Source organism: Penicillium paradoxum, assembly GCF_028828445.1.
Source record: "Penicillium paradoxum strain IBT 22861 chromosome Unknown utg000005l_segment0_segment0, whole genome shotgun sequence".
NCBI classification, from domain to species: Eukaryota; Fungi; Ascomycota; class Eurotiomycetes; order Eurotiales; family Aspergillaceae; genus Penicillium; species Penicillium paradoxum.
Window position 1 is genome coordinate 1,393,114 of NW_026643183.1, and position 12,538 is coordinate 1,405,651.

The 12,538-nt window shown below is 46.8% G+C and overlaps 5 protein-coding genes across 5 annotated transcripts; 3 read left to right on the forward strand and 2 right to left on the reverse strand.

Moving 5' to 3' along the window:
* Positions 1-841: 841 nt before the first annotated feature.
* On the reverse strand, positions 842-3,395 carry N7457_005549 (Zn(II)2Cys6 transcription factor; the record flags this gene model as incomplete). Its single annotated transcript, XM_057176593.1, has 8 exons — positions 842-1,334; positions 1,391-1,644; positions 1,702-2,121; positions 2,178-2,494; positions 2,548-3,053; positions 3,105-3,205; positions 3,278-3,301; positions 3,387-3,395. The coding sequence occupies 8 exons, from the start codon at positions 3,393-3,395 to the stop codon at positions 842-844; spliced, it is 2,124 nt and encodes a 707-aa protein (XP_057030895.1).
* An 852-nt stretch (positions 3,396-4,247) lies between these two features.
* N7457_005550 (MAPEG family protein) lies at positions 4,248-4,922 on the forward strand (the record flags this gene model as incomplete). The annotated part of the gene is made up of 3 exons (XM_057176594.1): positions 4,248-4,261; positions 4,325-4,373; positions 4,422-4,922. 3 exons carry the CDS (start codon positions 4,248-4,250, stop codon positions 4,920-4,922), a joined length of 564 nt encoding a protein of 187 aa, XP_057030896.1.
* A 573-nt stretch (positions 4,923-5,495) lies between these two features.
* N7457_005551 (uncharacterized protein) lies at positions 5,496-6,711 on the reverse strand (the record flags this gene model as incomplete). Its single annotated transcript, XM_057176595.1, has 2 exons — positions 5,496-6,093; positions 6,143-6,711. 2 exons carry the CDS (start codon positions 6,709-6,711, stop codon positions 5,496-5,498), a joined length of 1,167 nt encoding a protein of 388 aa, XP_057030897.1.
* A 560-nt stretch (positions 6,712-7,271) lies between these two features.
* Positions 7,272-9,521, forward strand: N7457_005552 (fungal specific transcription factor domain-containing protein; the record flags this gene model as incomplete). Its single annotated transcript, XM_057176596.1, has 6 exons — positions 7,272-7,352; positions 7,413-7,639; positions 7,694-7,721; positions 7,788-8,042; positions 8,106-8,249; positions 8,304-9,521. The coding sequence occupies 6 exons, from the start codon at positions 7,272-7,274 to the stop codon at positions 9,519-9,521; spliced, it is 1,953 nt and encodes a 650-aa protein (XP_057030898.1).
* A 1,159-nt stretch (positions 9,522-10,680) lies between these two features.
* N7457_005553 (putative phosphatidylglycerol specific phospholipase C) lies at positions 10,681-12,121 on the forward strand (the record flags this gene model as incomplete). Its single annotated transcript, XM_057176597.1, has 2 exons — positions 10,681-11,259; positions 11,315-12,121. 2 exons carry the CDS (start codon positions 10,681-10,683, stop codon positions 12,119-12,121), a joined length of 1,386 nt encoding a protein of 461 aa, XP_057030899.1.
* Between the last annotated feature and the right edge of the window lie 417 nt (positions 12,122-12,538).

The following is a 12,538-nucleotide window of genomic DNA, read 5'->3' on the forward strand; positions in this document are numbered from 1 at the left end:
GGCTCAACCTCCGATCCACGGGTAGATCTACCCTTAACTCTGTTGCCCATGACCCTCCTACTTTGGCTTTCACCCCAGGCCGAATATCTATTGACACTATCAATACGCATCACAATTCGCCATGATTCAAATATCTCATTGGAACTTGAACTGAGCAGGGAGACTACAATAAGCTCCATTCCAGAAAATGCATCTGAGGTCCAAAATTTTGTTACGCAAGGGTTGGATAGACGTGTTGAGTCCAGAAAGCTTCCGTCCATGATATCACATTGCTTTCTGACATACATGCCGCCCTACAAAAGGATTCGCAAGGAATGTACCTCAGGACAGTTCTTCAAATAGAATCGCTGTGTTCCGTGGCGACCGACAAAGCAATTCGTTCTGCTCTTGCAAACCTTTCAAAAGGTCTCCCAGAAACATTTTGCTATATTTTACAGAGATCAGAGAAGATCGTATCGTCGCCTTCTTACCAGAAGCCGATATTGGGGTTGCTCTTTGTGGCTCAGCGTCCACTTATAGTGGATGAATTGCGTGAAGCTTCGAGTGTTGTGCCTGGTGATACAAACCAGGACATCACACGGCTTGTCAGCAACATTATGAAGGGGACAGTTGGGGAAGAACACCTTTACAACATGCCGCTATGAAAGGCTTTTGTGACGCTGTTCACCAGATCTTGGATATTCCAAAAGTGGGCTTTAGGACCAAGGGCTTGAAGGAGTATACGCGTTAATCATATGCTTTGGAGATTGGTCATAGTTGTGCTAATCCGCCATCGATTAAAATAGGGCAATGTGCGTTGCCGAGAAAATCACAAGTAAATATCGCAATCAAATGCCATATTTTATGCCCCATCAAACTGGGCCATAACGTTCCACGGTTCTGATTCCGCCCACCCCAAAGAGGGCTGGTTATCAAACAATTCCCACACAAGAATATCATCCCAACCTTCCATAGACCGCGGTCCAGCGGAGGTTTCATCGGTGGGATCGTTACCATGCGGAGTAGCCATAACCTGGTTGGCAGAATGGCCAAATATATCAGAATAAGATCTAATCTGGCCCTCGGAATAATTTTCAGTCCCATTCCCATCGGACAGTGCGTTGGCTGGCTGCTCTGAACGAGAGCCATCAGGATCTCCTTTGACCAATGGAGCACAGAGATCCAGAAATTTGGAAAAGAGTTTGTATAGCTTGCCGATAGAGACATTTGCCTCGGCGAATTGGTGAAGATCATCAGTGATGTTTTTGATCATGTTGAAGTCTCTCTCATTCGAGGTTGCAATCACATTGCAAAACAGGACAAAGAATGGTGCCAGGGGGAATAGCAACATGGTCCTATGTAGCAGGAGTTTGTTAGTATAGAAAGATGGCTGAGTTGGGTCATATCATACCAAGTGAGAAAATATGGATATGAATCGATGGGATTGAGGCGGCTCGAGAATGCTTCCTGTAAAGCCCGGAGGGTAGTGAGGGCTTCCCGGGCTGTGTATAAACAGTTTTCGCAGACCAGGCGGGACTTGAGTACGGAAGAGCGAGCTTGAATGATTGTCGTAAGAATCGAGTAGTAGTTAAAATCCATTGCCAGCCACTCGCGCCGCAAGTCACTCCATGATTGTCGGAACTGCTGTTCCTGGCGACGCCGAAACTGGAAATAGAATCAGCGGCATATCATTGCGGAGCTTGGTCTTTTCTCCTGTCTTACCATCTGCACATTGAGGTGGATTGTATGTGCCCGCGCCACCAGATCTGATAGTATATTGGCCTTCTCTGAGTCGTCTATTGTTTTGGTATCAAGCAAGATATTCAGTAATGTGTTTTTCAACTCCGAAAACTCAACTGTGCCTGTTACCATGGTAGATGTTGGCAAATCAGGGTCAACATGAACTAATTGACTCGGCTTAACTTTCAAATCTGGCAAAGAGGGTGGTCGAAGCAGCAGTAGACTGAGAGTCTTGTCAAAGTAATAGCAAGAGTACACACAGGCATGGATGTTTTTCTCTGTTTCGGTTCGAGGATTAGGATCCGTGATGTTGTGGTAGTTCAAAGCAACAATCATCCTCGAGGCTAGTGCTGTGAACATCCAGCAACGGGACATGTCACCTAGATATTGCATCAAGCGTGTCTATCATGGTCAGAGATTTTACACCCATGCCACATAGGAAAGCGAAACAAACATACAGCGGACAATATTGACTGAAGCAAAAGCAGACTTGGTGCGGCTGCAAGCGGAATTTGATTTATAGCTTCCATGGCGCCGGCTTCGTATCTTCTTTTGAGTGATCTGAAATGAACTCTCAAAGGCTCATTCGTAATTAGAGGGGCCATTTTGGATATGAAACCCATGGCTTTCACCCAGACAATGATCCGATAATGCTGCATTACTTGCTCACATTCTGTGCCCCCAATAATTGCAAGCCCCATCCGCTCCAGCATCTTTTCAGATATATGATCAGGCCAGCTCACTATTCCCTGGGAACTTGTTCTCTTATCGGTTCCTAGAACAAATAATTTAGTAGTGCTAACGTTTGCCTCGTTGTCGGCAACTTACCAGGCAGCATCATGTAGAGCAATTCTGGCGTGAGAGACGGATGCTCCAGATTTTCTTGAACATCCAAATCATCCATAGTCACAGTCTCTTCCCAATGTAGAGTTGGATCAGACAATTGACTGACGAATTTTCGCGCTGATTCAAGCGCGGTTCGTCTATCTTTTGAAAGAGCCGGGTTGCATTGTAGCTCATGCTCAATATATTCCCTAGCCTCGCTGACATGATGTGTTGAGCCAGGAGAATGCGCTTGGTGGGTATGTTGGGGCGTCACGGTTTGAGACTTGTGGCGCTTGTTTGCTTGAAGCTTGAGAGGCGTGGTCTCGTGCAAGTCAGATTCTCGATAGCGCTTCTTTTTGTCATTAAGACCTTCGGCATTGTTCATAAGATTATCCAAAGGCGATGAAGTGGATGTACTGCTAACGGCATGATGACCTGATGGAAAATCTGCTATCTCTTTGCCGTTGGACTCCTCTAGCTTGGTTAATCTTTGTGTCAATGCGTCTAATCTTACGGATATCAGCTTTCAATTGACTTGATTTAAGGTAAGTTGCACATACCGAGAAACTCGCGGCCTATGAACTCGTGCCTGGCGGGTACGGAGACATTCTGCCCCTGCGTCGGTGCAATTCATACAAGGGTCTTGGCGGTCGCACTTCACCTGCAATAGAATGGTTCAAAATGAGCATGCGGGTATCAGAGTATAAAATACACCAATTGAAAGACTCTCTACCTTTCGATTATGACATAAATCACACTAGTCAATGATTAGTTTGGCTGCATACTTGTTTTGAAACAGCGTATGCCGTTCGCGATGCCATGAGTTATTTAGGCAGACTTACTGCAGACATATTGACATTAGTCTCCCAAACAGACCCTCGGAATCATGAAATTTTAGTCAGATGCTTCAGAGAAAGCCCTATCTTGGAGCCTCCAAGTAGGAATGTTGTTGAAGTCCAAGGGTTGACGCGTTCGGCTCCCGAAATGCCGTGTCCGAACCAAAGCGGCTTAGTTCTGATGCCATATTCATAAGGCTACGACGACGACCGGGAACTGAGAAAATGATTCTGATACCACATCCATCTCTTAGTATACATATATATTTGACCCTTGAAAAGATCTAGATATTGAACTGGACTTATTAAAAGATGTATCAAACATATGCTTCACCTCCACCTCCATCTGTCCTTCACAATGCAACGCGGTTCCATACACCAGTTGGCATCACATGGCGACTTGCCGAGGTACCTATGCAGTTTATATCGGTTGATCGGCCTTCGAAAGCTTGCATAACCTCATTTATGACTTGAGTAGACGTTTCATATCCTTATTCCAAAGGCAGAAAACAGTCTAGTCTCCGGGGTGCAAACCAAAAGAGGGTATCTGAACAACACATTGGATATCCGGAGAACATACCACTAACATCCATCCCCATTTAAGATTGATTTATCCAGTCACCCCCGCATTTTTTCACAAATACCGTGATAATTGAGACTATCTTGCGTATCTAGCGACTGTCACATCGGGCAGGCTACTACCGTTCCTCGGCTTAAGACGATCCGATGGAGATCTGCGGCTAACAGTAACCGGTTCCCAGAAGACCTAGTATAAATACCCGCCATGTCCAGTACTAACAATGTTCAAACATCAGTCAATCTCTAACTGTGATCATTAAGATTCCTGTGCCATTTCCTCCCGAAAAGATGTCGAACGGAATGTGAGACTGGGCTCCGTTTCTATCTCAGATGCGTATACTAACCTAGGCTCTATTGTTATCTAGTAACAACCCTTCTGGGATCTTTATTGCTGCCACTGGACCTATTTATCTGGTCAGTGCCTCTCCAAATTTGCTATACATGACCGCTAACCAGAACAAGGCACTTGCACCTTTGGCATCGAAAATCGCCGCACCTAACGGGATTGTTCAACAGCTCACCGAGACTTTGGTTAGCCTGGCCACCCGCAGTGATGTAGCACCAGCCCGTGCAATCCCTGCACTTACTCTAGTTTACGCACTGTGGAGTTTTGTCGGCAGTAGCGCTCTGTCGGTCGCCGGACAAGCCATGTCCAGATCGGCTGGTCTCGATCATGATCACCCTCGGAAACATCGCAGCAACATGGAGGGGGTTCCATTGCGTCTCATGTCTGCCCATCATGCGCTTATCGAGATATTCCCATTGTTTGCGGCTGCGGCTTGTTTCGCTCAAGTGCTGGCCCCCGGAGATCAGCAGATTCGGAATCTTCTTGGTCTTCATGTGTTGTTGAAGACTTTCGTCTTCTACCCTTCATATGTTGCGGGGGTTTCTCCGGTCAGATCACTGTCCCATATACTTTCAACTTCCGCTATTATCCGCGTCCTTTGGTTGCTCGCAAACTGAAGTAGCTGCTAGAAGATATCTCGCTTTCTTCTTTATCTCTCGTCGAAAGAAGAAAGCAGCGACGAAAGAAATGAAATCTATATTATTTGCCGGTTACAGGCTCCTAGCTCATCTCCCAATGACTGAATGCCTCTCCGTAGCTTTGAAATGGACCTGGCCTAGATATATTCCAAAACTATAGCTGCGTCGGGTCTGTATTTGGATGCAAGCCCATGTAAATAAGATCTTTGGCGAATATTCGCCAGATATCCCATTTTTTGTAGTGCATCTATAGTAATGATTCACAACCAAATGATAGTCAACTGGGGTATACATCTTGAAACGCTGGGACCCCAGATATAGTACCCAAGTACATTCTCGGGACACACTGGTTCCCGGGAACGTCCATGGAATCTTACCGAAGCGGAACTGATCTTAGACCTCGTATACCGAATAAATCTAGGGCTTCGTTTGAATTTTGTACATTTTACTAATTAGCATTGTGTGCTTAGATTTGTCCACGTTCAAAGGCTTGAGCAGCACTACTACTGACACCCACAATGTATTACCGAATATTTGCATTGGTTTGAGCTATCATTCATGATAACAATGATAACAGTATTCACACTCCAATCTAACAACAGACCCGTGAAGAACATGCACTTCCGTATCTTCAACAGTATGTGGAATAGCACCTCGTCGGTCCATCTCATTGCATGCCGCTTCGAACCATATGTGGTTGAGATTTGGCACAATTTTTTGTTCGCCATGCTGGTTAAAAGATAATATGTATTCGTTCAGATCCTGCCGCATCGCCCATAGGAACTCCTTTCTATGAGACCACGTGGAATTTTGTTCGCCTTTCCGTTGTCTCTGGTCGTCTTTCGCTATGGCAACAAAAAAGCTGACAAGTCTCTCCATAGTTGACGTGGTGAGAAGAAGACTAAACCAGCTTTCGGCTGACGAATGGGGAATTTCCGGGCCCATCAAGCGTTGGACGGTCGAAAATAAAAGAGTCATGCAGTGATGGGTTGATAGGAAGATCTGAGTGTCGGTGAATGGTGCCTTTTGAAGAATTGACTGCTGCCTTTTTACAGATAGAGCCATATTTTGGGGATGATGTTCAAACGCATCAGAGTCAGAGTCAGAGTCAGAAGATGCCAACGATTCGAGGAAAAATGTTGCGTAGGCGCTTTATTCAAGTCAGTAGATCTCACAAAGGGGACATTCTGAGACCATACATCGGATACAAAAGCTTGGACTGGAGCGAAGCCACGGCTCTGCTGTAGATGACTTCTTTCTCGGTCTTAGACGATGCCCACATAGGCTGGGCAATTTTGTCTGTCTTCAGATGATATGCAACCACACGTCCAGCTAGGTGATGAGATAATCGAATACAAGTATTCCAACATCTTCTTAAATCGCCTAGATATCTCAGAGAATACCCTGCGTTGTCATGGACAAAACCTGTGCTGTACTCAGGCGGCGGGGGAGGGAATAGTTTAGAGATAAAAGCGATGTCATCACCTGGTGACAGGCTTTCGTCAATAAAATGACCTTTCTGATGCTTCCGCTTCCGGAGTTGGATATATGCCCACGCTATTGCGAATTCTAGCTGTGAAACCCGGTCATGGAGTGCTCGGCAAGAGAGAGACAAAGAGCCGATGTCCTTCAATTCACAAGATGCTAGGATCGTCACAAACGCATGAGCCGGGAGTCGCTTCCAGCCTGAACCTTTAGGCCCAGTGGTCATCGACCCTCTTTTACCTCTCCGAAGGACTGTTCGGACTCGATCGAGAAAATGTGCCATGGCTAGATCTGAAGCGGTCTCCGACTATCCTTTGGTAGATGTCGAATTTTTCATTGAAGAAGGACACGTAAAATAGAAGAACTTTGGAATAGATGGTGAAAATTGCCGATAGGTTTCTTCCTGTCATCTGACTGTACCCAAATTGAAGACCTCGGGCACAGTCGTGGGGCTGACGCTTTACAAAAGCACAGTCGCCGATTTCAAGTTGAGGGGTGGGGATTTGCAAAAATTAAGCCTGGAATGAAGCAGTAGCAGTGGAGAAAATACAAGCTAATCGAAGTACAGAATTCGAAACATCTGAAATTGTGATGATGTCGATGGTGGATATAGTGGACTTGATGCCTTATCGCCTGATACCCAAGGCATCAACATCTCTTGGCGCTGACTCCATTGGAACACCAAAGTACATGTACCTATCCGCTTCCCTTCTTCAATGTCCTCTTCTTCAATGTCCTCTTCTTCAATGTCGCCAGTAATCAAATCGATGGACTGTTCATACAAAACATTGATGCCTAGCTGACTACTTACATGCGGCGCTTTTCAGAGCGTGCAGCGCGGCGATGGCGACTCCAAATGACCCTGTAAATGGCGGAGGGGCAACAGACTGGCCATCGAAACCACCAACATTATTTTCATGCATGGTTTGTCATAACAGGAAAGTCAAATGCGACAGGCAAGAACCCTGTTCAAATTGCGCAAAGGCAAATGTGGAGTGCATATACCGTGCTCCACCGCCGCGTCGTCGCAAAAGGGACCGAGAGACCAATGGGAGTTTGTTTCAAGAGCGCAGAAAGGCTCTCAAACGCCGCCCGGACATTGGCTCTACCACTCACCATCACCCTGCTGGGGAAGACCACCGGACTGATGCAGGGAAAGGTGGATCTGGGAGGATGATCATAAAAGATGGCAATTCCATCTATATCGACAAGTGAGTCCCTGCGTTTCATGTGGCTCAATATGAAGCTTCTAACTTCCACGCCAGCAATCTTTGGGCGAGTGTCAGCAATGAGGTTTGTTTTATTTATTTATTTATTTTACTTATGCGTATGTATGTCAATTCTGATCATTATTGCTAGCTGTCGAATGCAGCAGACGTACTGGGCGATGTATCGGATACTGGTACCGATGACTTCGCCCAGGACGTGAACGACGATTATACAATACTCTCAACTTCCGCAACCAAACATGTTCTCACCGGACTCCACCCAAATCCCCTGAATATCTTCAAGTTATGGCAGGCATTTCTCGAGAATGTGAACCCACTCACCAAAATCATACATGCTCCAACTGTACAACAACAAATTTTGGAAGCTACGAGTGACCTCCCAAAAGTAAGCCGGGAGTTCGAAACATTGATGTTTGCGATATACTGCATATCGTTGGTTTCCTTACAGGAAGAAGATGTGAAAAAATTGTTCGGAGAAAGCAAAAAAGCCCTGTTATCGAAGAGCAGACGAGGCGCCCAGCTCGCTTTTAGGAACGCAACTCTTCTTCGTACATCGAGTTCAGTGGTGCTTCAAGCTTTCATGCTATACCTGGTAGGCTCATTTTACTTTTACGGAGTACAACACCTTTTAACGATGTTTCGGTAGCTTTGTATGCGCGCCTTCTCTGACCCACATACTATCTGGACACTGTGTGGCATTGCAACACGAATTGCGCAGCGAATTGGGATCCATCGTGACGGGTCTGGACATGGGCTTTCAATATTCGAGACTGAGATGCGTCGTCGTATCTGGTTCCAGCTCGTGATCATAGATGCCACGTCAGCACAGTTCTGTGGTGTAGCATCAACGCCGCTTCCAGCTACAATTGACGTTCAACCACCGATGAATGCGAATGATAGCGATCTTGATCCGCGAATGACCGAGCCAGCCTGTGAGAAGCCAGGTTCGACGGAGATGATTTTTGTCCTGGCTCGGAGCGGCTTTGGAAAATGGCTCCACCGTCTATCAAAGAAGGTCGAGGGATCCAAAGTCAAACTATGGGACTTTTTATCATCATCGTCAATGTCCTTGGTTGATAAGGATAAGGCAATTGATGAGCTTGAAACATACTTGGAAGAAAATTTCATTAGACATTGTGATAAATCCATTCCACTGCACATGGCAACCGAAACCATGGCACGTTCGGCCATATACTATACCCGATTTATGGCACACCATCCTCGTCAATACCAGGACCCCAATACTCGCATCTCTCAGGCTGAGAAAGATGTCATTTTCGAGTATTCCCTCAAGATGATAGAGTATGCTGATTATGCCCAAAGCAATTCCGTTGTACAGAAATTCTCGTGGCACATGGTGAATCATATGCCGTGGGACGCCATAATCTTCATGCTCTCGGAGATGCAACATCGGGCCGATCCTGAAGAAAAGAGCAAAGTCTGGCAATTGATCGGAAGGGTGTATTTGGTATATTCCGGGCATATTAGGGATATGGGCAAAAAGGATCCAACGCCTCTTCACATGGCCATACAAAACTTGATTCTGAAGGCCTGGTGGGCTTATATTGAGGAGTGCAATCTCAACCACCGCATACCGACCCCTTGTCCAACCATTGTCACATCATTGATTGCAACCATGCCAGATAATTCTCGTCCACAATCGGAGAGAAACGACCAAGTTATTGCGCTCTGTGAGGGTTCAAAAGATCACCTCAGCCACGGCATTTCGATCTCACAATTCGCACCAGAGGCCGACAATTTGGAGTTTTCACACGGTGACAGCCCGAAAGACTGGAATGACTGGGACAATCTTCTCGCTCACTTCCAGGATTCCCTGGCAAATGATACAATGCATCTGTCGTGACCCAAACAAAATTCCTCTCCGGGGCCGTGAGGGTTATAGACTGGCCTATCTTGCACACTCCAAATGCGTTCACCGTACCCTATTTGTTTCAGTGCTACGAGAAATCGGTTAACAGCGTTGGAATTTCTTTTCCATGGGGAAACATTCCAGCAACTTGGTGGATGGAGAGTCTCTCGTCTCATGCACATTACCAATGACCTTCCAATTTCGGCCGTTCTTAATGGACTGGAACCTATCAGCCACCACGTGGAAGTCAACGGTGCCGTTTTGGCTTTTAAGACGCAGCATTTATACCGGCCTGCATCCATAAGAACGGTGAAAGTGTTGATCTGACTTCCCAATTGAGCATAGCTGTCTTCTTAGTTGTCTCCTTAGCTACAAACCCGAGTGCTCAGCTACTAGATCTTCTGTCAAACACAATGATGGCTGGCACCACTGAGAAGACCCCCAAAATCGCTAGTTTTTGCTCTCATATACTACATACTTTGTTATCTCACAAGCTTTTCTAAAAGCTTTTGGCGTGAGCAGTCGCTTTGATATTTTCTCGGCAGACGCGGTAAGACCATGAGGGCATATGAAAGTGAGCGACCCCCATATAGACTGGAGTCCGGACTTTCTGGATAAATGCGTCACAGAGCGGGATAGGGTTGTATGTATCATCATCCGCGTGCGCCAAGAACAAGACGTGATTGGTGATGAGGAGAATTAAGCCCGCAGACGTTCTCATTGGTGTGCCTGTGGCACTAAGCCTTTGTGAGTGGATCTATGAGACCCCCACCTATGCTTCTTGAATGTGATGCCCACCATTGTCATCCAATCTCACATACACGAGGATTGACAACTGGAAGATCGGACTATTAGCCCGGGAGTATCCCACTGTCTAAGATCCACTAATCCTTCACTGACCGATTGTGTGCCCGCTAAGCATCAATCTGTCCGTGGTTGGCCACTGAAACTTCACTGCTCGAACATGTGAACAAAATGAGTGCTGGTCATTTGCGATCGAGGCAAATGAGAGCCGGTATTTTGCTATCTTGAAATTACAGTTCTGGTAGTAGTCATCTCGCGACAGTAGAGGTATAAAGGCTTCGCAGCGGCTGAGGGAATGATCTTCTGGCTCACTTCAGTCAAGCTCTTGTCTACTTCCTCCATTTGCAAAATGAAGACCAACGCCCTCATTTCCCTACTTGGCCTGTCCGGAAGTGCCCTGGGCGCAGCTATGGACAAGGGCCATCATGAGCCCTTTGGCTACAAATCCGGCTCGAAGGAGTCGATTGCTAACATGAAGGACAAGGTCGAGAACGTTGTCTGGATCCTGCTGGAGAACCGCGGATTTGACAATATCTTGGGTGGAGTGAAGAAGAAAGGGCTGGACAACGTCGTCAACAATGGCCCTTTCTGGAACCCCGAAAGAGTCAACGACACTAGCAGCAAGAAGTGGCCTAGCCAGTATAAGAATTACGACTCGGTTCTCCATGATCCCGACCATACAGTGACTGGTGTCAACTTTGAGCTTTACGGTTCTTACAGTCCTGACAATGAGGCCATCGCCAACGGCTCTTTGACTCCCAACCTGGAGGGCTTTGTCAACCGCCAAATGCTGCGCTACCCCAGTATCTCCGCCCAGCGAGCCACAGACGAAGTCATGGGATATTACTCTGAAGACCAGATCCCCACTCTCGTTGACCTGGTTGATGAGTTTACCACTTTCAACTATTGGCACTCGTGTGTTCCTGGTGTAAGTACCTTCCTGACTCACGACATGCCAGAATAGCAATTTAACAATCAACTAGCCCACCAATCCCAACCGTCTCTGCGCCGTCTCAGGTATCACCGATGGACATGGTAAAAACGACAAGAGCTTCGATGTCTCCAGCATAGACGCCACCAGCATCTTCCAAGTTGCCTCAGAGAAAGGCATCTCCTGGCTGAACTATGACGGCACCAACGGCGCCTTCAACCCTGACTCCATGTTCTTCGACTGGACCACCAGAAACGCCAAGAGCAACGTCGTCCCGCTCGAGAACTTCTATCAAGACGCTTATCTCGGTCTCCTGCCCCAGCTGTCATATATCAACCCGTCCTGCTGCGGCCTGAACACGAACTCCATGCACCCTGCCGGAAATGTCTCCTTCGGCCAGGTTCTCTTGAAACAAGTCTACGACGCCGTCCGCACTGGCCCTCAGTGGGACAAGACCCTCCTACTCATCAGCTTTGACGAGACAGGTGGATTCTTCGACCATGTCGCGCCCCTACTGGCCGTCCGCCCAGACAACAAGACCTACACTGAGACTGCTTTCGATGGCAGCAAGTATACACTCAATTTCGATCGCCTGGGCGGTCGTATGCCCACTTGGTTGGTTTCTCCTTATACCCCTCGTGGCCACATCGAAAATTTCGGCACCGATCCCGTCACTGGTGAATCTTCCTCATATAGCGCTACCTCCGTGTTAAAGACGCTTGGCTACTTGTGGGATTTGGAGGATATGAGTCCCCGTGTGGAGCATTCGCCTGCCTTTGATCATCTTATTGGCCCGAAGGCGCGCTCTTTCACACCGGCTACTCTCAAGAACCCTCACACGTTCCCCGATGCTATTTAAAGGTCTGTCCTGGAATATTCCGACTTGATGGGTCTGACATCTGATGTGATGGATGGATGTATCGATCGATCATTATGAATTATTGTTTCCTCTCTCAATTTTGAAGATATGCGGGATTGGTTTGAACTATATATATTATGCTATTTATCATCATCTTTTCTAAACGGACTAGATGAACATCAGGAATCAGCTACTCAACTCTCATCAGGACAGGATACGATAATATCAGACAATATGCGCGGTGAAGGAGAGTGTTAGAAACTATGGATGAAGAAATTTGCTGGATTATGCCGAGTCACATCGCATCTCTTCCGCGGAGAGTCCATAGTCGTAGGACGATCCAGAGTCGCCGCGGTTTGATGATGACTCTGATAGGAGTTTCTTCGATCAAGTGTCTGAGAATACATCCAGCCACCC